Raw genomic sequence first — 26120 nt, forward strand, 5'->3', positions numbered from 1 at the left:
CAAATGGAAGTCAAGACTGGCCATCACAACGGATCCCATTCAACCACAACAGCCTCTCCCTCACCCCAGCGGCTCGCACAGAGATAGAAATTCCATTGATTTTCAAGCTCCCATTTCTCAACACACCCTCAAACCTTGATGTTCTACAACTATTCTTTCACACCAAGATCAGTTTTAGTGTTCTACTAGCTCGAATTTGATTTTGTAAAGTCATACAACTTTCTTAACGTCTTGTCTATCCACTCACGTAATCAAACTCATAATTAAATCCCCCATCCATTATCGGATTGACCTAGACCTCACTTGACTCAAACTCCCTCAAGTCTGGCCTAGTGAGAAATTTCTAAATTACTACTTAGATGTTTTTTGGGCCAATTTCTTTATCATTGACTTTTCCATAACAACGGGAACAAGTTGTTACAATAAGAGAATATATCCACTATTTCTAATTTTGTTTCTTAATTGTTTATACAGATTCAGTAAAATAATTGAATAAAACAGTAACACGTGACACCCTTAATTCTACCTACCTAAATTCGCCCCTGCCGCTGATAATTATATTAAATAAGTAAAAATGAATGCAATAAATATTTCACTTCATCAAATCATTTAACCGTGATAAGTTGATATGGTGCAGTGTGATCACTCCTTCTATACAAGGTTTTACTCTTTTCATTTTCTTTTTTTGCTACACAATATAGAAAAGAAATGTTCTTTGTTCACTCCTTCTATACAAGGTTTTACTCTTTTCATTTTCTTTTTTTGCTACACAACATAGAAAATAAATGTTCTCCCAAAAGAAAAGTGGTGATAATCACCCTGTCTATAACAAACAAATTCATCAAAACAACAACTCACACTTTATCTTATTATCATCACATATAGTAATTATAAAACCCTTCATTAAAGCACTTACTAATTATAGAGCGCAACAACAACATTGACTAATTAATTACCCTACAATTCTTTCTAATCTCCCCATTAGATCCAGTAAGAGGGCTAATATTTCCCATCTTAATCATAGAATTAACAAAGTCACTAAAAAATACACTTGAACTATTACTATAAATTTCAACCAATGTTTTAGTTGTCGCTATAGCATCATTACTAGAAAACAATATTTGGTCAGATTCAAGAAGTCCTCTTTGATTGATCAAGTTTTTGAAGTAGTGATTGTCAAATAAGTCAGTTGAATTCCTGTCAAGTGGGGCTGTGTTGTTTCCATCACTTGTGGAAGGGCATAAGTTTTGGAGTTCAGTCACTAGGGCTGTGTCTAGTGTTGTATCTGGTTCACCTGATCCATTGAAGTTTGTTAGTCTGTTGTCAAAGGTTGCACATTTTGCTAGACCAATTGTATGAGCACCTATAAATTCATAAGATCAGTCAGTATACTGCAACAAAAGAGATATTTAATGGCAATAGAGCAAATTTTTTTTATGTTTTTCAGATACATACAAATCCAACTGGATACAATATATCTAGAACATATTATTACATTTAATTGTGATTTATGTATGTTGATATACATGTATCTAAACATATCTAAATATTGCATTAAAACCTGATAAAATTTACTCCCTTCGTTTAAAAAAAGATGACCTGGTTTAACTTGGAACGAAATTTAAGAAAAAAAAGAAGACTTTAATATTGTGGTTCCAAATTAAAGTTATGTCAAATATATCAAAATACCCTTTAATCTTGTGATCTTAAACATGCCACGTGAAAAGTTGATATTAAAGTATAGTAAAAAAAAAGAGTCATTCTTTTTAAACAAACTAAAGGAAATAAAGATATTTTTTTAAACGAAGAGAGTATAACATTAAAAATTAAAGTATATCTAAGTAACTTCTAAACTAGTGATATTTGTGTAAGTTTAATAAATTTGAAAAGTATATTAATTACCTGATAAGCTGACAACATCAGTAACATTGAGTCCAACATCTTGGAACATGGAAATGATAGTATCTCGAGAGTGAAAAGGAGCTGGAAGTCCACTATTTGCTCCTGATATATTACCAACTAATCCATCCCTTCTTCCCAATCTCACTTTCCATGTTGGTCCTCCACTCTATATATAAATAAAAACACAATAATTTTATTATTTAGACTTCGACTTAAACTTTGGCATAAAATTTTTTAAAAAAAATCAAACAAGACTTTCTTATTTTGTAAAGGACTTAGAAAGTATCAAAATATCTGATATTAAATATATCAAGTGAAAAATTGAAAATAAATATATATTTGTATAAAAAAGAAAGTAATTAAGGCATAGAAATTGGAACGAAATGAATAAATAAAAGGGAGCATACTAATAAGACAGCGTCTCTAGCCGCAATAGCAAGTATATCAGCACAAGAAACAACTCCACTGCATGCATCTTCAACAGCTTTCTTAATATTGTCTATCACTTCAAAACCTCTAGCAGAATTTATGTTCCCTGCTGCAAACTTTTCACTTGTGGTGCTATTGCCATCCAATAACAATGATCCATCACAACCCTACAAGTAGATATAGTTAATATTTAGAAGGATGGTCAGAAGAAAATCCATTATCATAAAATTATACGGTATATATAGAAAATTATATATTTTTTATTTAAAAAGAATGAATGATTTACTTTTGCTTATAGTTTTTTTTTTAAAAAAAAGAATGACTTCTTTTCTTCTTGACATCATTTTAATTTCAACTTTTTATGTGTCATCTTTAAAGCTACATGATTAAAGAATATTTTGATATATTTGACATAATTATAACTTTATTTTCTTAAACTTCGTGTCAATCGAACTATGTTATTCTTTGTTGGAAGGATGGAGTATGAAGTGTGCAGGTCACAAATATCTAAGATTAATGAAATGACTTATAGCCACACGAATATCTAAATTTATTTTAAACCATAAACTTTAAAAATCCTTCTTTTTTTCTCCTAAACATTATGTCAAATCAAGCTTGTTTCATATGAGACTAAGGGAGTAAATCCCTTTCCACGTAAAAAATGATTATCGCTACTCTAGACTAATTTACTTTAGTAAAACATATATAAAGCTCATAAAAGAGAACCTTAAGAACTCACATTAACAAAGCAATCATGAAAATGAAGACGAAGCAATGAAGCCGCCATTCTCATTTCATTCTTGATAGCATTTTGAACTTCTTTACGAACAACTTTGAGAACATTTGGACATGTTTTTGCATAAAAATCAGTTGTTAATTGTGAATTTACGACTACAAACATAATCATGAAAGTCACAAAAAGAGGATAATACAAAGTAAAGTTGCATGGCTTCCTCATGGTTTCAAAAGTAAAATATATATATATTTAGCTAGAAATGTTAATTCAATTTAAGTTGATAAGAATGTATAGTAATCCACCCCTAATTTATAATAGTGTGTAAGAGGGCATTTGAGGTATATAATATAATATATTATAAACTTATATGAAGTAATTAGTGGTGTGATGTATGGCGGCTCCATTTAACATACTTCTTGTTGATTTTGTAGTGGACGTGAGTGCATGTAATGCAATTTGAACTATTTAAACTAATGTGATATTCTATATTATTTTTACATTTTTAGTGCAATGGACGGATTTATAATAAAATATACTGGTGGTCGACAACTCAGTAACTTCTCTATATCCTTATAATTATATTAATTTTTTGTTATCAAATATATATTATCTTGAGCTAGGAACTAGTGACAAGTATAGATCGATGATTGGTTCAGTGGTAAAGAAGAGCTTCCTTTAGTGAGTTTGTGCGCAGTGAGGCGGGATTGGACTCTTATATGTGTAACTTTTACTTATTTAACTCATTTTTTAGTTTTCTAAAATATCTTATAAACTTAAATTTCTAGAACTGCCCCTGCATTATAACAGGTTAAGCACCATTTTCATCAGATTATTTACTGGGTATCATAGCCATTATATTTAGTAACTATCCATTAACATATCCATATTTCAGTTAACCCACCCTATATGGAGGGCGCATATGCATCCGTTAACTTTTGAAAAATTCATATGTATACATGTATATAAATTTTGAAAAATTGATAGAAATTAGAATATAATTAATAGTAAATCCATAAAATAAATAAAAATGCCCTTGTAATGTCACGACCCAAAACGAGCCGCGAGTGGCACCCACACTTATTCTCCTAGGTGAGCGAACCAACAAATCTAAAACCCAACATTTACCAATATTCCAACCATAATGAACAAAATATAATGCGGAAGACCCAAAACTTATCAATATAACCAAATAAATAAGCTTCTAAAGTTTAATACTTATTATTCCCAAAATCTGGAAGTCATCACACCAAGAACATCTATCCTCGAATTTCTAAATCTAAGAGTATTTAAGAAGCTAAAAATAGTAAAAAAAAATGGTCCATGTCCGAATTTCAAGACATCAAGACGTGAAGGAGAGAATCCGGCACGAGCTAGGAATAATAGCTCACCCTGAATTCTGATGTGCTGAAGACTGGCTAGATCTGAGGACGAGTCGAAGTCGATGGCACGCTTGCTGCACTCCACAAATAACAAAGAAGAAAATTACAAGTAGGGGTCAGTACAAGGAACACGTACTGAGTAGGTATCATCGGCCAACTCAAAATAGAAAACAATATATACTAAATAATAATATAAAATCAACCATAATACTTAACAGGTGACAATCAACAAGTATAAGAACCATTGGCAACAACACCAAGCACACCTATAAGGACTCAAGCCTCCACACCATACTCATTTAGGAAATAGGTTCTTTGAATTTGAGTATATTAACATAATTCAAGATTCATTCTCTTTATCATTATCGTGTCGGAACGTGACACTCCGATCCCCTAATACTACCGTGCCGGAACGTGACAATCCGATCCAATATTACCGTGTCGGAACGTGAAACTCCGATCCAATATTACCGTGTCGGAACGTGACACTCCGATCCCCTAATACTACCGTGTCGAAACGTGCACTCCGATCCAATATTACCTCATTATTTTAGTTCATCGAGCCTTCTTCATGTCAAGGCATCATCTTAATAGAGAGGATTTAAGATTGCGGATTCAACAGTCTCATCATTCTAATCCACCACAATTACACAATCAGAACATACAAAAACACAATCAAGCATATAGAAGACTTTACAATACCACCCAATACATATCAATTGCTATTTAGAGTTTATCTATCACATAGAAATAAACCATAACCTACCTCCACCGAAGAATCGTGATCAAGCAAGCTACTTCCCAATGCCTTTGCTTTCCTCTTCGTTCTCTCTCTCTCGCTCGTTCTCCCCTTTTCCTGTTCTTTTTATTTTCCTTCTGCGGATTCTTTTTCTTTTACCCTAATTATCATATAATCTGTTATGATAAAAGTAACCCACTATTTATTTCCTTATTATCTTCTTTAACCCCCAAGTAAATAAATTATTTAACTTACCCCACTAATTCCATAATTATAATCATGAATTGTCCAAAACACCCCTTTAAAAATTTTAGCAGAAATCCGACCCAGTTGGGGTTACGCCACTTGTGACGGTCCATTGTATCTAGGACGGTCCATCCTGCAGGTCCCTCACAACGTTCAGAGAGTTAATTTCGATAGTGAGGTTACGCAACTTGTGACGGTCCGTCGTATCTATGACGGTCCGTCCTGCAATTACGTCACGAAGTTCAGAGAGTCGATCCCAGTACTCAGATTTCAGAGTTGAAGTGTTTTGGAACGGAGACGCTCGACGGACCGTCGTGCCTGTGACGGTTTGTCCTACCTGCCGTCGAGGGTAACGAGGAGAGCAGCAGAAGAAATTACACAAGTATGGGACGACAGAGTCCATCACGGTCCGTCGTGACCATGATGGTCTGTCGCTTGATCCGTCGACCCAGTCAGTTTTTATCACAAATGATTTATACTGCTCAAAATGACTAAACAGGTTGTTACAATAGATACAAATTTACCCATCGTTCGTCCTCGAACGATCACAAGAAGAAAAACAAGGGCGAGAAAGAGTACCTGAATCTGTAAAGAGATGTGAATATCTTTCTTGCATATCAGCCTCATTCTCCCAAATGGACTCTTCAACTGGCCGATTCTTCCACTGAACTTTGATAGATGCAATCTCCTTTGATCTCAACTTGCGGACCTCTCTATCTAAAATAGCAACAGGCTCCTCCTCATAAGACAAATTCTCATCAAGAAGAACTGAATCACAACGAATAATGTAGTTTCCATCCCCATGGTATTTTTTCAACATAGACACATGAAATACCGGGTGCACTCCTGAGAGTCCTGGAGGCAATACCAATTCATAAGCCACCTCCCCCACGCGCTTCAGAACTTCAAATGGACTAATATACCTCGGACTAAGCTTACTTCGCTTCCCAAACCGCATCACCCCTTTCATGGGTGAAACCTTTAGCAAGACTTGTTCACCCTCCATAAAATCCAAGTCCCTAACCTTTCGATCTGCATATTCTTTCTGCCTGTTCTGAGCTGCTAGAAGCTTCTCCTGAATGAATTTTACTTTATCTAACGATTCCCTCAAGAGAACGGTACCCCATGGTCTCACCTCAAATGCATCAAACCACCCAATGGGAGACCTACATCTCCTCCCATACAGCGCCTCAAATGGGGCCATATCAATACTTGAGTGATAACTATTATTGTATGAAAACTCTGCTAAGGGTAAGAAGTTATCCCAATGACCACCAAATTCTATCACACATGCACGAAACATATCCTCCAACACCTGAATTGTTCGCTCAGACTGACCATCGGTCTGAGGGTGAAATGCAGTACTAAGATCCAACCTAGTACCTAATTCAGCATGCAATGTTCTCCAAAACATAGAAGTAAATTGCGTACCTATGTCTGATATGATAGAAAGTGGAACTCCATGCAACCGAACAATTTCTGAGATATAGAGTTTGGCTAACTTCTCTGCATTGTAAGTCACCTTGACCGGAATGAAATGAGCAGACTTAGTTAATTGTCAACGATTACCCAAATAGAATCAAATTTTCCCAATGTCTTTGGAAGACCAACCACAAAATCCATTGCAATTCTTTCCCATTTCCATTCAGGAATGGGCATTTTCTGAAGTGTTCCTCTGGGCCTCTAGTGTTAATACTTTACCTCCTGACAATTCGGGCATTGGGCAACAAAATCAACAATGTCACGCTTCATTCTACTCCACCAAAAATGTTGCTTTAGGTCACGATACATCTTGGTTGCACCGGGATGTATAGAATACCTTGAACTATGAGCCTCTGTAAGAATAGTGTGAATCAAATTATCAACACGGGGCACACATACCCTTCCCTTAATTCTCAAAACGCCTTCCTCATCAATTATTGCCTCTTTAGCCTCTCCTCGTAATACCATATCTCGAATTCGGCTTAGCTTCTCATCAGTAAACTGTTTTCCCTTTATCTTGTCAAGAAAAGAAGATCTTGCCTCCACACAGGCCAAAAATCCTCCCTTCTCTAGTACTTCCAGCCTCATAAGGTCATTAGCCAGAGTCTGAACCTCTCTAGCCAATGGGCACCTAGAAACCTGTAAGTGGGCTAGGCTTTCCATGCTCCCTGCTTTTCTACTTAAAGCATCTGCCACAACATTAGCTTTTCCTGGGTGATACAAAATAGTAATATTATAGTCCTTCAGTAGTTCCATCCACCTCCTCTGCCTCAAATTTAAATCTTTCTGAGTAAAAACATACTGTAAACTACGATTATCTGTATAGACTTCACACTTAACCCTATATAGATAATGTCTCCATTGCTTTAATGCAAACACGACTGCAGCCAATGCCAAATCATGGGTCGGATAGTTACGTTCATGCACCTTCAATTGCCTCGAAGCATAAGCAATTACATTTCTCTCTTGCATTAGCACTGCACCCAAACCAGAATAAGATGCATCACAGTAAACAATGAAATTCTTACCTTTCACTGGCAAGATAAGAATTGGTGCAGTAGTCAACAAGGTCTTGAGGTTCTGGAAGCTTTCTTCACATTCGTCCGACCATACAAATGGAACATTCTGCTTAGTCAAATTTGTCAATTGGGAAGCAACAGAAGAAAATCCCTTGACAAACCGACGGTAGTAGCTAGCTAAACCAACAAAGCTCCTTACCTCTGTAACGTTAGTAGGTCTTACCCAACTCTTCACTGCTTCAATCTTAGATGGATCCACCATCACTCCATCCTTAGAAACCACGTGCCCCAAGAAGGACACTGAATCTAGCCAAAACTCACACTTGGAGAATTTGGCATAAAGCCTTTTCTCCCTCAACAATTCCAATACAATTTTCAAATGCTCCTCATTTTCTTTTCTGCTCTTTGAGTATATCAGTATGTCATCAATAAATACAATAAAAAAGAGATCCAGATATGGCTAAAAAATCCCGTTCATCAGGCTCATGAAAGCAGTAGGGGCATTCGTAATCCCAAAAGACATTACTAAGAATTCATAATGCCCATACCTGGTTCGAAAAGCAGTCTTTGGCACATCTGCTGCCCGTATTTTCAATTGATGATAACCAGATCTCAAATCGATTTTTGAAAAGGTACAAGCACCTTGTAACTGATCGAACAAATCATCAATGCGAGGAAGAGGATACTTGTTCTTAATAGTTACCTTATTCAGTTGCCTGTAGTCAATGCACATTCGAAAACTTCCATCCTCCTTCTTCACAAATAAAACAAGAGCACCCCAAGGGGATGGACTTGGTCTAATAAAACCTTTACCTAACAACTCCTGAAGTTGGGCCTTTAACTCCCTTAACTCAGCTGGAGCCATTCTATAAAGGGGTATGGAAATGGGGCGAGTACCCGACTCCAAATCAATACAAAAATCAATATCCCTATCTGGTGGCATACCAGGAAGATCTGCAGGAAACACATCCAGAAACTCACGGACTATCGAGACAGACTCAATCGAAGGTACTTGGGAAGTATCATCCCTGAGATGCGCTAAGAAAGCTAAACAACCCTTACTAACCATTCTCTTAGCACGAAGAAAGGAGATGATATGAACTGGAGTGGAAATGTAGTCGCCCTGCCACACTAGTGAATCTGTCCCAGGCTTGGCCAATGTCACAGTTTTAGCATTACAATCTAAGATTGCAAAATTTGGAGAAAGCCAAGTCATACCCAGAATCACATCAAAATCAACCATTTCTAGAATAATCAAATCTACATGAGTATTGCTCCCCACAAAAGTCACAATACAAGACTTGTACACCTTCTCAACTATCACATACTCATCCACAGGAGTAGAGACACGAATAGGCATGTCAAGCAAATCACAATATAAATCAAGAAGCAAAGGAGGAAGATACATATGAAAATGTGGATCCAGGATCGAATAATACAGAAGCCATGCAATCACAAACCAAAAGATTACATGTGATGACAGCATCAGATGTCTCTACTTCAGACCTCTCAGGAAAAGCATAACAATGGGCCCTATCACCTGTCTGCCCGTTGCCCCTACCATGTTGCGCTGCAGTAGCTCCAGCTTGCCCGTCACCCCGGCTGATTTGATGACCACCATTACCCTTAGCCACCACGTTCTCCAGAATGGCGGCCCCTACCATGACCACCTCTACCTCTAGCTATTAGGGGTCTGTAACTCTGTCTTGGACAATATTTCCTAATATGTCCAGTCTCTCCACATCCATAACAATCTCTGGAGTCAAGCATAGGTCTCTGTGAGAATGACGAAGTCTGGCGATAACCTCCAAACTCAGAGAAATGTTGACTGGTCTGCGATGGACCCTCAGCTACAGCCTGCAGTAAAGACTGAATAGGTTGGGCTGGGTAACCTCTTGAACTCTGCCCTCTGGAGTAAGAACCTATAAACTCACCTCCCTTACGGAACTTCTTAGATGTCGACGCCATGGTGAAGTTGTCTGGCTTCACCCCCTCCACCTTTATCACAAAATCAACCACTTCCTGAAAGGATTTTACTGCAACAGCTACCTGTAAGGCTGGGATCTGCAAATCTGATCTCAAGTCTTTCACAAAGCGGCGAATCCGCTCTTGTGGACTGAAGCAAAGCTGAGTGGCATACCTGGATAGCGCACGAAATTTGGCCTCATAAGCAGCAACAGACATCCTTCCTTGCTCTAGGCTCATGAACTCATCTCTCCTCCTATCCCTCAAAGTTCGGGGTATATACTTCTCCATAAATAAGCTAGAGAATGATGCCCAAGTCATAGGTGGTGCCTGTGCTGGTTGACACTCAACATACGACCGCCACCACATTTTGGCATTCCCCTGAAACTGATAGGTCACAAACTCAACACCGAATCGTTCTACTATGTCCATCTTATGTAGCAGCTCATGACAATCAACCAGAAAATCATAGGCATCCTCAGATTCAGCACCCTTGAAGACTGGAGGTTTTAACTTCAAGAATTTAGTGAAAAGTTCATGCTGATCACTCGTCATTATAGACCCTGTAGTCAATCGAGGAAACATGCCTACTTCCAATGAGGCATCCATGCGGGGAGCCACAACAGCTGCATGTTGTACTCCGGGAACCTGAGGTGCTGGTGCAGAAAACACTGGAGGTGTCTGGCCCTGATCAGATAACCCGCTAAGCTAAGTAAGAACCTGGTTGATTATCTGTGGGGTAGGCTGGGGTGGTAATTCCTCATTTAGAACCTGCTCGTTTTCCCCTTCTTCACCCTCTCCCACTACCTCATCAGTCGGTAGAGGAGTCACCGCCCTATTACTAGCTGGACCAGGTGTTTGTCCTCTACCCCTAGAGGGCGTTCTCCTGCAACCTCTACCACGGCCTCTTGCGATTGCTCCTCCTCGAGCTACAGCCCCAATGGTTGGCTCAGACGCACCCTGTCTTGCCGGTGTTGGTGTTGGCACAGTTGTTGCTCTAGTTCTAACCATCTGCGAAATAGAGTGAAGATGTCAGATACCAATTTGTATCACCTAGATACCAATTGAATCCAAGTAATAGCACGAAAGAAAGAAAGAATGGAGTTTTCCTAAAGTCCTATAGCTTCTCAAAGAAAAGTGAGGGCGTCCCCCTACCGTTCCTCAAGACTCTACTAGACTCGTTCTTGTGTGATGGGACCAACGAACCTAACGCTCTGATACCAAGTTTGTCACGACCCAAAACTGAGCTGCGAGTGGAACCCACACTTATTCTCCTAGGTGAGCGAACCAACAAATCTAAAACCCCTACATTTACCAATATTCCAATCATAATGAACAAAATATAATGCGGAAGATCCAAAACTTATCAATATAACCAAATAAATAAGCTTCTAAAGTTTAATACTTATTATTCCCAAAATCTGGAAGTCATCACACCAAGAACATCTATCCTCGAATTTCTAAATCTAAGAGTATTTAAGAAGCTAAAAATAGTAAAAAAAAATGGTCCATGTCCGAACTTCAAGACATCAAGATGTGAAGGAGAGAATCCGGCACGAGCTAGGAATAATAGCTCACCCTGAATTCTGTTGTGCTGAAGACTGGCTAGATCTGAGGACGAGTCGAAGTCGATGGCACGCTTGCTGCACTCCACAAATAACAAAGAAGAAAATTACAAGTAGGGGTCAGTACAAGGAACACGTACTAAGTAAGTATCATCGGTCAACTCAAAATAGAAAATAATATATACTGAATAATAATATAAAATCAACCATAATACTTAACAGGTGACAATCAACAAGTATAAGAACCATTGGCAACAACACCAAGCACACCTATGAGGACTCAAGCCTCCACACCATACTCATCTAGGAAATAGGTTCTTTGAATTTGAGTATATTAACATAATTCAAGATTCATTCTCTTTATCATTATCGTGTCGGAACGTGACACTCCGATCCCCTAATACTACCGTGTCAGAACGCGACACTCCGATCCCCTAATGCTACCGTGTCGAAACGTGACACTCCGATCCCCTAATACTACCGTGCCGGAACGTGACACTCCGATCCAATATTACCGTGTTAGAATGTGACACTCCGATCCCCTAATACTACCGTGTCGGAACGTGACACTCCGATCCAATATTACCTCATTATTTTAGTTCATCGAGCCTTCTTCATGTCAAGGTGTCATCTTAATAGAGAGGATTTAAGATTGAGGATTTCAACAGTCTCATCATTCTAATCCACCACAATTACACAATCACAGCATACAAACACACAATCAAACATATAGAAGACTTTACAATACCACTCAATACATATCAATCGCTATTTAGAGTTTATCTATCACATAGAAATAAACCATAACCTATCTCCACCGAAGAATCGTAATCAAGCAAACTACTTCCCAGTGCCTTTGCTTTTCTCTTCGTTCTCTCTCTCTCGCTCGTTCTCCCCTTTTCATGTTCTTTTTATTTTCCTTCTGCAGATTTTTTTTCTTTTACCCTAATTATCATATAATCCGTTATGATAAAAGTAACCCACTATTTATTTCCTTATTATCTTCTTTAACCCCCAAGTAAATAAATTATTAAGCTTACCCCACTAATTCCATAATTATAATCATGAATAGTCCAAAACACCCCTTTAAAACTTTTAGCAGAAATCCGCCCTAGTTGGGGTAACGCACCTTGTGACGGTCCGTCGTATCTACGACGGTCCGTCCTGAAAGATCATCACAACATTCAGAGAGTTAATTTCTATAGTGAGGTTACACAACTTGTGACGGTCCGTCGTATCTATGACGGTCCGTCCTGCAGTTCCGTCACGAAGTTCAGAGAGTCGATCCCAGTACCCAGATTTCAGAGTTGAAGTGTTTTGGAACGGAGACGCTCGACGGACCGTCGTGCCTGTGACGGTTCATCCTACCTGCCGTCGAGGGTAATGAGGAGAGTAACAGAAGAAATTACACAAGTATGGGACGACGGAGTCCATCACGGTCCGTCGTGACCATGACGGTCCTTCGCGTGATCCATCGACCCAGTCAGTTTTTATCACAAATGATTCTACTGCTCTAAATGACTAAATAGGTTGTTACATGTAATTTTGGTAGAAGTCAGAGATATCACCCTTGAGATTAGGGTTTGAATCCAACTAAAACTTGCTTTTATTATTTTTATTTTAAGTTTGGCTTAGGACTCATATTAAAGCTATGGTTATATTTGTGCACTCTAATTTTTCAAATCTTGGGTTCACCTCTGTTGACTTAAGGGTTTATGAAAAAATAGACATATTGAGAAGATAAGGTGTTCTAATATTTTTTTAAATGACCCTATTAGAGAGGGCAATGAGTTGGTCCGGGGAGGATTGAGCTTAACCCACAAACATTTTAGCCCACACTGCATAACAATTTTTTTCATTTTCAATTCACCCTACCCCACATGAAGCAACCCGACATAATTTTTTTAATATTTTCCGTCTTAATTAAGTTTGATATTTAAAAATAAAATTCATAAAAATTATTCATTTCTTATTAAATTAAAATAATTTAATAGATAATACCTCAAAGTTTTATTTAATAAAGGTCAACTAAAAAGCATATAACAAATCATATTAGTTTTAATTCAATAATAGAATAGCAGGTTATCGGAAAATCAGTTACTTTTTCTCGATCCTTATAATTATATCCAACCCCTATTTGTGTAACTTTTACTTCTTAAATTCATTTTTTTCATTTTCTAAAATGAAACTTAAATTTTTAGATCTGCCTCTACTGCATTATAACAGGTTAGCCCTCATTTTAATCAGATCATTTACTGGGTATCATAGCCAAATTTCTTTTAACTATCCAATAAAATATCCATATTTTACTTGAGGGATTAAAAATATAAAAAAATATATATAATAAAAAGATAAGGTGTTTTTGTATCTTTTAAAATGACCCAATTAGGGATGGCAGGCAGTGAGAGGCAGGTGCGAGGAGGATTGAGCTTAATTCGTGAAACTTTAACAAATCATACAAGATAATTTTTTTTGTCTTCGACCCCACCCCACCCCACATGAAGCCACCCACATATTTTTTAATGTTTCTTTTTGATTAAGTATGATATCGAAAATAGATTTATAAAAATAAATTTATTTCTTATGATGTTTTATTAATTTAATGGATAACGATTCAAAATTAATATTATAGCGGTCAATTATATTGGCAAGCATGCAAGAAAACATATTAGTTTTGATCAACCATTTTTATTTCCTATCTTGAATATTTTAGTAACTTTAAAGAAACTATCGCAATAAATAATACTCTATCACTCTTATAACATGTAAAAGATTGAAATTAAGCTTGAATCCGCATAAAACCGCTCGCATAGACCCATAACCCGACCCACGAGCATTAGTTTTAAAAAAACCTTTTTACCAACCCCGCATCCCTCTCACCCCCACCCCCACATAGCCTTACACCCACCCCACCCCACATATCCACCCCACCTCCATTGCCTTCCCTAGACCCTATGTATCTTATAATCAATTTATAATGGCAACTAACTAAGAGTAGATTAAAAAAAATGTAAATTTAAAATCATTTAAGAGCTAAGTGTTGTGATACATGTTGGATGCATGCATCTTACTTAGGAGTTTGTATGAAACATGATATCTAGAGAGACTGTATAATGGTAACCAATGTGGAAAGTGAGCAAGTGAAGGTTTTTTAATATATTACATAATGAAGGCGTGGTAATTTATCACTTAATCAAATCATATACTTGAATATATATACATGGCTTTTGCATGCATGTACATGAATTTCAACTGGTTTGAAATGGGGATGGGCGGATATATACTAGATATAGATTCACGTGAATTCATAAAATTTTATTTAAAACCTGTATTTATATTATATATACACATACATAATATATTTTAAGTCCAATTATCACCGTATACTCACTTGAGATTGCTGCAAGAACATTCCATAAACTTTAAAATTTAACTTCGCCTTTAATGAACAACTTAATTGTATATTTCTACTTATAGTGGATAATAAATAAATATGGTTGTTGTGGAATTAGTGCTTAACTACGATGAGAGCATGAGTATTATCGTTGACCAAGAAATGGTGATCAATAGGCTTATTGGAGAACTTAGGTCATCTAAAACCATTATCCATGAACAAAATTGAATAAATCTTGAAAAAAGTATGTCAAATTGTTAAGTTAGAAAGTATTTGCTTCTTGATTTTATCATCTATACTAGAATAAAATATAACAACTTATCCACATGTCAATGTATATTATTTATTGAAACACAATGTGATTATCCCTTGGCAAATCTAATCACCTATCAAGTATGTTGCTCCCGCTCTTCTGAACTGTCGAGTGGTAAGTGACTACTTTTAGAGAATTTTTGAAACGGATACGACATTGAAAGTGAAGAGTCTGCGCAACTTAGTCTACTGGCTAAAGAAATATTATACCTTATCTAATTACAGCAATATCTGTACATAGGGGTGTACATGACCAGGTTGGTTCGGATTTTTCAATTATCAAATCAAATCATTTGTGTCGAATTTTAAATTTTTAAACTCAACCAAACCAATAAAACTCAGGTTTCACAACTTCGGGTGTTTTGGGGTTTCTTCAAATTTTCAGGGTTTTTTTTTGGATTTTCGATTTTTTTCAATAAAGTTTTCATACATATATATAAGTTACTTGTACTTCAAATATTTCTTAAGTCCTATTAAAATGCAATTATCTAAGTTATTTCTTAAGAAAACAACAAAAAATATGATATGATTAATGACACTAAAATATTCAACAAAAAATAATAATAAAATTGCGTAAAAGATATTTCAAACTAATAAGTCATAATGAAATTGATCATAAGTTAAAGTAAATAAGCTTACTAAGTATTAATTACATGACTAAATATCAAAAGAAAGTAAAATTAAATCATGTATTTTAATTGTCTAAATCTATGTAAAACTAAAAAAACAAGGGAAATTTTTCAAAGTGTCAATATTTTAACATTTAAGAGGGCTCATTAGCAACACTTTCAATATTTAGTAGAAATGTCAAATTTTAGTTTGTTATGTATCTTATTTATGTTTTTATTTTTTTTATTCAAAGAATATAATTATTTAATAACAAAAGGGAGAAATCAAGGGAGAGAATATTTCAAAAAAAAGTTAACGATCACTTAATTTTCTCATCAGTTATATTTTCAAATAAAATTTAAACTTTGTTCTCTTTTTTTTCTCCAGAATTTTTACCTTTTTAAATTATATTTATTCCACAATATATTCTATTTATATTCACTTTAGTTTTTTTATTAGTTTGTATTCATACCAATAGGTATGCCAAACGTATCTATATAGTCATTTAAGATTGTATTCGTATATTTTTTCCTATGTAGTTATTTTTTTCTTCAAAATCTTGTATATATTCATTTAAATATGTATTTCATTTGTATTTCTATTTATTCTAGTTTTTATTTAGAATTTTATATAATGATATATAAAATACAAAAAATTAGTATGATGAAAACGTGAGAATGAAATATAAAATTGAAAAGAAATAATTGAATATTTGGTGTAATCATTCTTAAATAAAATACATAACTAGTTGACATACCTTTAAAATAAATACAAATTAGAAAAAAAATGTCAAATTCATAAACTATACAACATAATTTTTGAATGAATACAAATATTAATTGTATACATACGATTTTAAATAAAAATTGCAAAAGGATACAAAATTCTGAATTTTTTTGATATATATAAAAAGAAACTAATAGAATTTTGTTCTTCATGTAAATAATATACATATCTAGTTATTATACATATGGATGGATTCAATTAGAAACAAATACAAGATTCATAACTATACAACATGAGATTTTGAATGAATATAAATATTAATAGCATACATACTAATTTGAATATTTATTGAGAAAGGATATAAAATTCTGAGAAAAATTACAAATACAAATACATAAAAATTTCAGAACATACAACACAAATCCAACAAAAGTTCATTATAAAATATGAAATGTCATAGTCATGTAAAATATATTCATAAATTATTGAATATCTACAAATGTGAAAAAATATAAAGGAATGAAAAAAAATTACATTATCCCAAAAAACACAATAATAAATAACAATTCAATACAAATACAAACTAATAAATATTGCACAATGTACATAACAAGAAATTTACAAATATATTCAGCACACATTGTTGAACAAATTATTATTTAACTTCAACTCAACATGCAAAAATCTAAACATGTAAAAAATATTTGAATACTTCTTCTTCAACAATTTGGTATTCACCGTCATTTTCTTGTACCCTACGAGTTACGTTTTCAATCTAAATTTGATGAAGACTTTATTCTTGTCGTCTCTATTCCCTAATTTTAGAAGCAAATCTTATAATATCCGCTATTTCTTGAGTAATACATAGATTAAATAATGGAAAATCACTAGAAGCCGTTTTACTAAGATGAATAATGTCTCTAAGAATCATTCTTTGAAGAGTGTTTTATAGAACTAAATGAGAAGAATCCTACTTTCATCAATAATTTAAAAAACAATAAAACCAGAAAATAAATCTAAAAAGAAGAAGAAGATAACGATGAAAATATCTTAATTAGAGGAATTTATGTGAATTCAGATTTTGAATATTAAAAAACATTTTGGTAGAAGATAATAAAAAAATTGGAGTTGAAGAGAAGAAGAATTTGAAGGTTGAATAGGAATATGAATATGAAAATATGGAGAGAGAGATTATTTTTTTTAACTTATGGAATAAATATGGAAGAGAGAGATATGAGGAAAATTTGCAGATTTTGATTTTTTTAAAATTAAAATAATTTGAAAAAAGTGAACTATGGATATACATAGAAATGTAAATAAATTATTTTTTAGGAGATAAAATAGGGGTTTAATTAGGATACATATTCTTTTCAAAATAATGACATTTTTGATATTTTTGCTAATATTTTTAAAATAGTGAGTTTTTTTACTAATTAAGTTATTAATTTTGACTAGTTTACTAATTTTTCCAAAAAAGAAAACAAATATTCAATATTATTGTGATTCATAGTGTTGAATTGATTTTCTTTTTGCATTAGTATTAATTTGATTTTTATTTAAACTTTGTTAAAATTACCAATATGTATGGACTATAATCTTTATTAGATCACTAAGAATTCTAACTCCAAACATGAAATAAATATATTAAAAGATAAAAATTATGTAAAAATATAAAAGATTAAAAATTATATCAAAATAAGTATTTTTACTTATAAAGTAAAATTTTAAAATTATATACATAATGTCGGGTTGGTTGGGTCTCGGGTTGGTTCTTTTAGTTGAAACCAACCCAACCCAAATATAGTCGGGTTTGTTTTCCAACACTAAACCTGTGGTGTCCATCCCCATGTACCAAACTTTGAATAACTTTGTGTCAATTTCAAAGTTTGGTAGAGTTGGTAATCTATGAAGAAGAAAAAATGGTTTTCTGTCAATTTCAAAGTTTGGCAGAGTAGGTAAGCTATGAAGAAGAAAAAATTATTTTTCTTCTATAGCACATTTGGAGGGTAGTGTATTTGTTCTCTATAAAAGGGAGGACAATTCTTCATTCTAAGTACACCAAAAAGAATTACAAAGGAGAGAAAAAAAGAGTGAGGCATCACAGAGGAAAATAATTTGTGAGGAAAAATAGAGATTGTGAGCGATATTGTAGTGAGGTGGAAAAATCAAAAGAGTGTTATTTCTTTTGAATGTGTAGTGGTCTTTGGAGTTTTACTCAGACATACAAGTGTAAAATTCTTACTATATTGATATTTGTTGCTCCTCTCGGGTCATGGTTTTTTCCTTATTTAGGAGGGTTTCCACGTAAAATCTTGGTTTCATTATTTCTCTTTTATTCTCGTTGATTAACCGCATTGTTGTGTTCTGCATTTATTGCCTTTATTAGTGCAAATATTATTTATGTTACGGATTTATTCCCAACAATTGGTATCAGAGCACATGTTCTATTCATTTACAGAAATATTTTTGCAACTTATTGTACTATACTCAATAAAAAAATGTCTAGAGTAGAGTACGAGGTAGCAAAGTTCAACGGTGATAGCGGTTTCTCAATGTGACAGAGAAGGATGAAAGACTTGCTCATCCAACATGGTTTGCATAAGGCACTAGGCGGCAAATCCAAAAAGCCCGAATCCATGAAACTTGAGGATTGGGAAGAAATGGATGAAAAGGCTGCTAGTGCAACCAGATTGCACTTAACAGATGATGTAGTTAATAACATCATCGATGAAGAGAGTGCACGTGGCATTTGGAAAAAGTTAGAAAATCTATACATATCCAAAACGCTGAAATAAATTTTACCTAAAGAAGCAGTTATATGAACTACATATGGGTGAAGGTACAAATTTTTTGTCTCATTTAAATGTACTTAATGGACTAATCACGCAGCTAGCAAACCTTGGAGCAAAGATCGAGGATGAAGATAAAGTCATAGTGCTCCTAAATTCGTTGCCATATTCCTACGATACTTTAGCAACAACCATTTTACATGGTAAAGACTCTATTGAGTTGAAGGATGTCACATCAACCCTTTTGCTTAATGAGAAGATGAGAAAAAGGCCTGAAAATCACGGACAGACTCTCATCACGGAAAGTAGAGGCAGAAGTTACCAAAGGAGCTCAAGTAACTATGGTAGATTCAGAGCTCGTGAAAAGCCCAAGGTCCGATCAAAATCGAAGGCCAGAAATTGCTACAATTGCGATCAACCAGGACACTTCAAAAGAGATTGTCCAAATCTAAAAAGGGGCAAAGGGGAAAGCAACGGCCAGAAGAATGATGACAACACAACTGCCGTGGTGCAAAATAATGATGATGTTGTTCTCCACATAAATGAGGAAGAAGAATGCATGCACTTGGCAGGTATAGAGTCGGAATGGGTGGTCGACACAACAGCATCTTATCATGCCACACCGGTAAGAGATCTTTTTTGCAGATATGTAGCCGGTGATTATGGAAATGTGAAAATGGGTAACACAAGTTACTCAAAGATTGCAGGAATCAGAGACATTTGCTTAAAAATAAATGTTGGATGCACATTAGTGTTGAAAAGATGTGCGCCACGTACCTGATTTGCGAATGAACTTGATCTTGGGAATTGCTTTAGGCCAAGATGGATATGAGAACTACTTTGCAAATAAAAAATGGAGACTCACCAAAGGGGCATTGGTGATTGCAAAAGGAGTTGCTCATGGCACGTTATACAGGACAAATGCAGAAATATGCCAAGGTGAATTAAATGCGGCTCACGAAGAAAATTCTGCAGATTTATGGCATAAAAGAATGGGTCATATGAGCGAGAAAGGATTGTAAATTCAGTCAAAAAGGTCACTCATCTCTTTTTCCAAAGGTACAACGATAAAATCGTGTAACTACTGCTTATTTGGTAAACAAAATAGAGTCTCATTTAAGACATCATCTGAAAGAAAGTCGAATATACTTGATTTGGTATATTCTGATGTTTGTGGTCCAATGGAGATAGAATCGATAGGAGGTAATAAATACTTTGTTACCTTTATTGATGACTCTTCTCGAAAATTATGGGTTTATATCTTGAGAACCAAAGATGAGGTATTTCAAGTATTTCAAAAGTTTCATGCTCTGATAGAAAGAGAGACAGGTCGAAAGCTAAAACCTCTCCGAACCGACAATGGAGGTGAGTACACTTCAAGAGAATTTGAAGAGTACTGTTCAAACCATGGAATCAAACATGAAAAGACAGTTCCTGGAACCCCACAACACAATGGTATAGCTGAGAGAATGAATCGTACCATTGTTGAGAAGGTGAGAAGCATGCTCAGAATGACTAAATTACCCAAGACATTCTGGGGTGAAGCAGTTCGGACAACGTGTTATCTTATCAATCGTAGTCCATCAGTTCCGTTGGAGTTTGACATTCGGGAGAGAGTTTGGACCAACAAAGAGATGTCTTACTCGCACCTAAAGGTGTTCGGTTGCAAAGCTTTTGCACATGTACCGAAGGAATAAAGAACCAAGCTAGATGATAAATCAGTTCCCTGTATATTCATCGGATATGGAGATGAAGAATTCGGCTACAAACTATGGGATCTTGTAAAGAAGAAGGTCATCAGAAGTAGAGATGTAATATTTCGAGAAAGTGAAGTTGGAACCGCTGATGATCTATCCGAGAAGGCCAAGAAAAAGAATGGTATAGTCCCTAATCTTGTTACCATTCCTTCTTCTTCTAACCATCCCATAAGTGCAGAAAGTACGATTGATGAATTAGCTGAGCATGAAGAGCAACCTGATGAGATTGGTGAGCAGAGGGATCAACTTGGTGATAATACCGAGCAAATGGAGTACCCAGATGAAGAACAATCTCAACCTTTGAGGAGATCAGAAAGACAAAGGGTAGAATCAACAAAATACCCTTCCTTAGAATATGTCCTTATCAATGACGAAGGTGAGCCAGAAAGTCTTTAAGGAGGTGTTGTCTCATCCAGAAAAGATCCAATGGATGAAAGCCATGCACGAAGAGATGGGATCTCTATAGAAAAATGACACATACCAGCTAGTTGAACTTCCAAAAGGAAAAAGACCACTTAAGTGCAAGTGGGTCTTTAAACTCAAGAAAGATGGAAATGGCAAGTTGGTGAGGTACAAATCTCGATTGGTTGAAAAAGTCTTCGAAAAAAAGAAAGGTATTGATTTTGATGAAATTTTTTCACCTGTTGTCAAAATGACTTCTATTCGAACTATTTTGAGCATAGCAGCTAGTCTAGATCTTGAAGTGGAGCAATTGGACATGAAAATTGCATTTCTTCACGAAGATTTGGAAGAAGAGATTTATATGGAGAAACCAGAGGGATTTGAAGTATCTGGAAGGAAACACATGGTGTGCAAATTGAATAAGATTCTTTATGGGTTGAAACAGGCCCCAAGGCAATGGTACAAAAAGTTTGACTCTTTCATGAAAAGACAAACGTACACAAAGACCTATTCTGATCCATGTGTATACTTCAAAAGATTTTTTGACAACAATTTTATTATTTTGTTGTTATATGTGGATGACATGTTAATTGTAGGACAAGACAAAGAGCTGATTGCAAAGTTGAAGAAAGATTTGTCCAAGTCATTTGACATGAAAGACTTGGGCCCAGCACAAAAAATTCTATGGATGAAGATTGTTCGAGAACGAACAAAAAGAAAGTTGTGGCTATCTCAAGAGAAGTACATTGAACGTGTACTAGAACGCTTCAACATGAAGAGTGCTAAACCTGTTAGCACGCCACTTGCGAGTCATCTAAAGTTGAACAAACAGATGTGTCCTACAACAAAAGAGGAGAAAAAGGGAATGACTAAAGTTCCTTATTCTTCAGCAGTGGGGAGTTTGATGTATGCGATGGTGTGTACAAGACCTGATATTGCTCATGTAGTTGGTGTTGTTAGCAGATTCCTTGAAAATCCTGGAAAAGAACACTGGGAGGCAGTTAAGTGGATACTCAGGTATCTAAGAGGTACAACAAGAGATTGCTTATATTTTAAAGGTTCTGATCCAATCTTGAAAGGCTATACTGATGTTGATATGACAGGTGACCTCGATAATAGAAAATACACTACTGGATATTTGTTTACATTTTCAGGGGGAGCTATATCATGGCAGTCAAAGTTGCAGAAGTGTGTCGCACTCTCTACAACTGAGGTAGAATATATTGCAGCTACTGAAGCTGACAAAGAGATGGTATGGCTGAAACGATTTCTTGAAGAACTTGGATCGCATCAGAAGGATTATGTCGTCTATTGTGACAGTCAGAGTGCAATAGACTTGAGCAAGAACACCACATATCATGCAAGGAAGAAGCATATCGACGTGAGATATCACTGGATTCGTGAAAAGATAGAGGACGGATCTATGCAGGTCATGAAGATCCCTACTACCGAAAACCCTTCAGATATGCTGACCAAGGTGGTATCAAAAGACAAGTTTGAGCTATGCAAATAATTTGTCGGCATGTACTCAAGCTAAAAACCTAGAGCTACCTCCTTCAAGGTGAATGGGTCTTGAGGGGGAGACTGTGGGGTCCATCCCCATGTACCAAACTTTGAATAACTTTGTGCCAATTTCAAAGTTTGGTAGAGTTGGTAATCTATGTAGAAGAAAAAATGGTTTTCTGCCAATTTCAAAGTTTGGCAGAGTAGGTAAGCTATGAAGAAGAAAAAATTATTTTTCTTCTATAGCACATTTGGAGGGTAGTGTATTTGTTCTCTATAAAAGGGAGGACAATTCTTCATTCTAAGTACACCAAAAAGAATTACAAAGGAGAGAAAAGAAGAGTGAGGCGTCACAGAGGAAAATAATCTGTGAGGAAAAATAGAGAGTGTGAGCGATATTGTAGTGAGGTAGAAAAATCAAAAGAGTGTTATTTCTTTTGAATGTGTAGTGGTCTTTGGAGTTTTACTCAGACATACAAGTGTAAAATCTTTACTATAGTGATATTCATTGTTCCTCTCGGTTCGTGGTTTTCCCTTATTTATGAGGGTTTTCACGTAAAATCTTGGTGTCATTATTTCTCTTTTATTCTCGTTGATTAACCGCATTGTTGTGTTCCGCATTTATTGTTTTTAGTGCAAATATTATTCCTGTTACGGATTTATTCCCAACAAAACCATATCAAACCAAACCACTAATCAAATTTCTTTTCGATTTAACTCAATTTTCAATTCGATTTTATACACTCTACTTGTACACAACAAAGAATAATCAACCAAGTTGATATAATTAAAGGCTAGTAACCAATCAAGTTGATATAATTGAAGACTAGTAACCATGGGTGTTGTGACTAGTTATATGAGAGGCCATCAATATATTTAGAATATAATATACTTGTTTTAGCTGAGTAATTAACATTTTTATTTTGAATTTTTCTTAGACTTGAATTCCCAAATTAAGATGGCCAAGGTCCTTAAGATCATAAGAATCAGACAACCTGAAATAATTAAGGTTGCAACAAACAACTTCTAGTACTTATTAATTAAGGCTATACATGAAAAGCCTAAATTTGTTCCTAAATGGAGTCCAAAATAAAGGAAAAATTATGTATTTATTTACAATATTTTCTATTGGGTAAATTTATTGTGACCCCCTAAAGTTGACGCGATATTTCACTTAGACATCTTAGCTAGACAATATTTATTTTAGGCATATGATGTAACATTCCGCTATGATATTTTGTCTCTTTTTGCTTACTTGACATAATGAGCGTAATAAATAGTCTTTTAGTTAGTTTTTCATTATTTTTTCTTCTTCTTCTTCTTCCTATTTTTAGTCACCATTTTATCCAAGTTAAATTCCATCCATTAAGATGAAGGTTTGACAAAAGTAACAAAAAATATTTTTAAAATCTAAAAATAAAGTCACTTACAAAATTTTTCTTGAAAGAATTTAGTATTAATTTCTTTAAACTAATCTTAAAATTTATTTGATATAATATTGGCGTGCAGATGTGGTGGGGGGAGGGGAGAGGGGGGGGGGCAGTTTCTGCACGTGGTGAGCATAGTTAGGTATTTCCGATGCAGGGTTTGGGGCTATTTGGAGGTTGGATTTTGGGGGCTTTAGAGAAGATGATTTAGTGGTGGAGTTGGGGAGGGGGTGTTTGGGGAAGACAAGTAGGGGTGGTTATTTTTATTTATTTATTTTTAAAATTATTTTTTAATTATTTAGATAAAGATATTCTGTCATGAATTTATTGGTCATTTCTTATTTTTATTTAAAAATAATTAATTAATAACTTTTTTTTTATACAAATGACATATAACATAATTTAATTTGTCACTATACACGTTATTCGCGAGTGTAACACATATATCTTATTTATTTTTGCTAATATTAAAAAAGTGTTAAAATGTCATAGAGAAACTCTACATCATGTTCCTAAAATGAACATTGTCTAGTTAAGATGTTTAAAATGAAATATTGTGCTAACTGTTAAATTTAAGAGGTCACCAATCAATTCGTCATTTTTATATTTCCTACCATTTCAAAATATTTTTTTTAAAAAAAATCTTTTCCTCCTGAACCCGAATCATCTGAATACGTTATTTTCAACTCGTAAATTCACATTTCTTTCTCCCTGTTTTTTCTCCTTCAATCTCACTTAAAAAAAAAAGGAGTAATAGCGGCGGTTGTTAGGGGTCTACACTCGATACATTGTCCAGATAGGCTGTTTTAAATCGCCACAATGTGGATTTAATGCAATCAATTATTGTTTAGGTCGGAGTCAAAAAGGGAAAATTTTTTGTTAAAATTTTCGAAAAGACATATCAATTTATTTTAATCAAAAGAATAAAATCACTTTTGACGGAACGATTTTATTTTGACAATTTTTTTAATAATATCACTGCGAGTGCAGCATTTTTTTTTAAAAAAATTGAAATTGAAATCGCTGCTATAGCATCGATTTTTTTTTTCATTAAAAAAGTTAATAGAGGCAGGCAGCATTTTGGTCCAACATTTGGTGCATTTATTAAAAAAATTCTGACAAATCGTAGCTACAACAACAATTCTAATTTCATTGTTTTTTCCTTTCAACTTCGGATTTAATTATTGTTCCTTTCGGATTTAATTATTGTTCCTTTCTATATTAGCAGATGTATACATTATATGTATGCAAACCCAACTTAATGTCAATTTGAAAAATAATAAAATGTACGACAATATAAATGTATATCAATTTAGTAGATGAATACAAATCAATAAATATCAATGCCAACATATCTATACAAAATTGCTAGGTGAATTTATTAGCAGATGAATACTTTTTATGTATGCCAACTTGATTAAAAATTAATTTTAAAATAATTGCATTTGACAAACAATATGAAGATCCTTCCTCATTCTCATCATCCTCACTTTCATCAATCTTTCAATTTTGAGTAGCATTAGTAGTAAAATTTTATTTTTTACCTAGTAAGCACTTTTCACTTCCAATATGATAATAACGTGTGTTTGCATTTAAAGAATTTAAAGTATTGAGTGCAGAATCAAGATTGAAATTCTCACCTCGATTATTAATAAGAATCATATAACAAGTTTTCTTATCCATGAAATTTAACAAAAATCAAACACCAAAATCTAAATTTCACCCAAAAAAAACTCGAA

At 34.6% G+C, this 26120-nt stretch overlaps 1 protein-coding gene across 1 annotated transcript; it reads right to left on the reverse strand.

The window, feature by feature from the left end:
* Positions 1-837: 837 nt before the first annotated feature.
* On the reverse strand, positions 838-3496 carry LOC101260463 (peroxidase N). The gene is made up of 4 exons (XM_004228298.3): positions 3071-3496; positions 2310-2498; positions 1903-2068; positions 838-1363 (listed from the first exon to the last, which is right to left on the reverse strand). The coding sequence occupies exons 1-4, from the start codon at positions 3287-3289 to the stop codon at positions 945-947; spliced, it is 993 nt and encodes a 330-aa protein (XP_004228346.1). The 5' UTR covers positions 3290-3496; the 3' UTR covers positions 838-944.
* Positions 3497-26120: the final 22624 nt, after the last annotated feature.

The sequence above is a fragment of the Solanum lycopersicum genome, chromosome 1 (genome assembly GCF_036512215.1).
Source record: "Solanum lycopersicum chromosome 1, SLM_r2.1".
Lineage (NCBI taxonomy): Eukaryota > Viridiplantae > Streptophyta > Magnoliopsida > Solanales > Solanaceae > Solanum > Solanum lycopersicum.

What these genes read in the sequence shown, in the direction of transcription:
- LOC101260463 (XM_004228298.3), bottom strand. Translation starts at nt 3,289, where the DNA reads ATGAGGAAGCCATGCAACTTTACTTTGTATTATCCTCTTTTTGTGACT. An exon ending in TTCATGATTGCTTTGTTAAT is followed by an intron (nt 2,499 to 3,070) that starts GTGAGTTCTTAA and finishes ATCTACTTGTAG; the next exon opens with GGTTGTGATGGATCATTGTT. An exon ending in TGATGTTGTCAGCTTATCAG is followed by an intron (nt 1,364 to 1,902) that starts GTAATTAATATA and finishes ATGAATTTATAG; the next exon opens with GTGCTCATACAATTGGTCTA.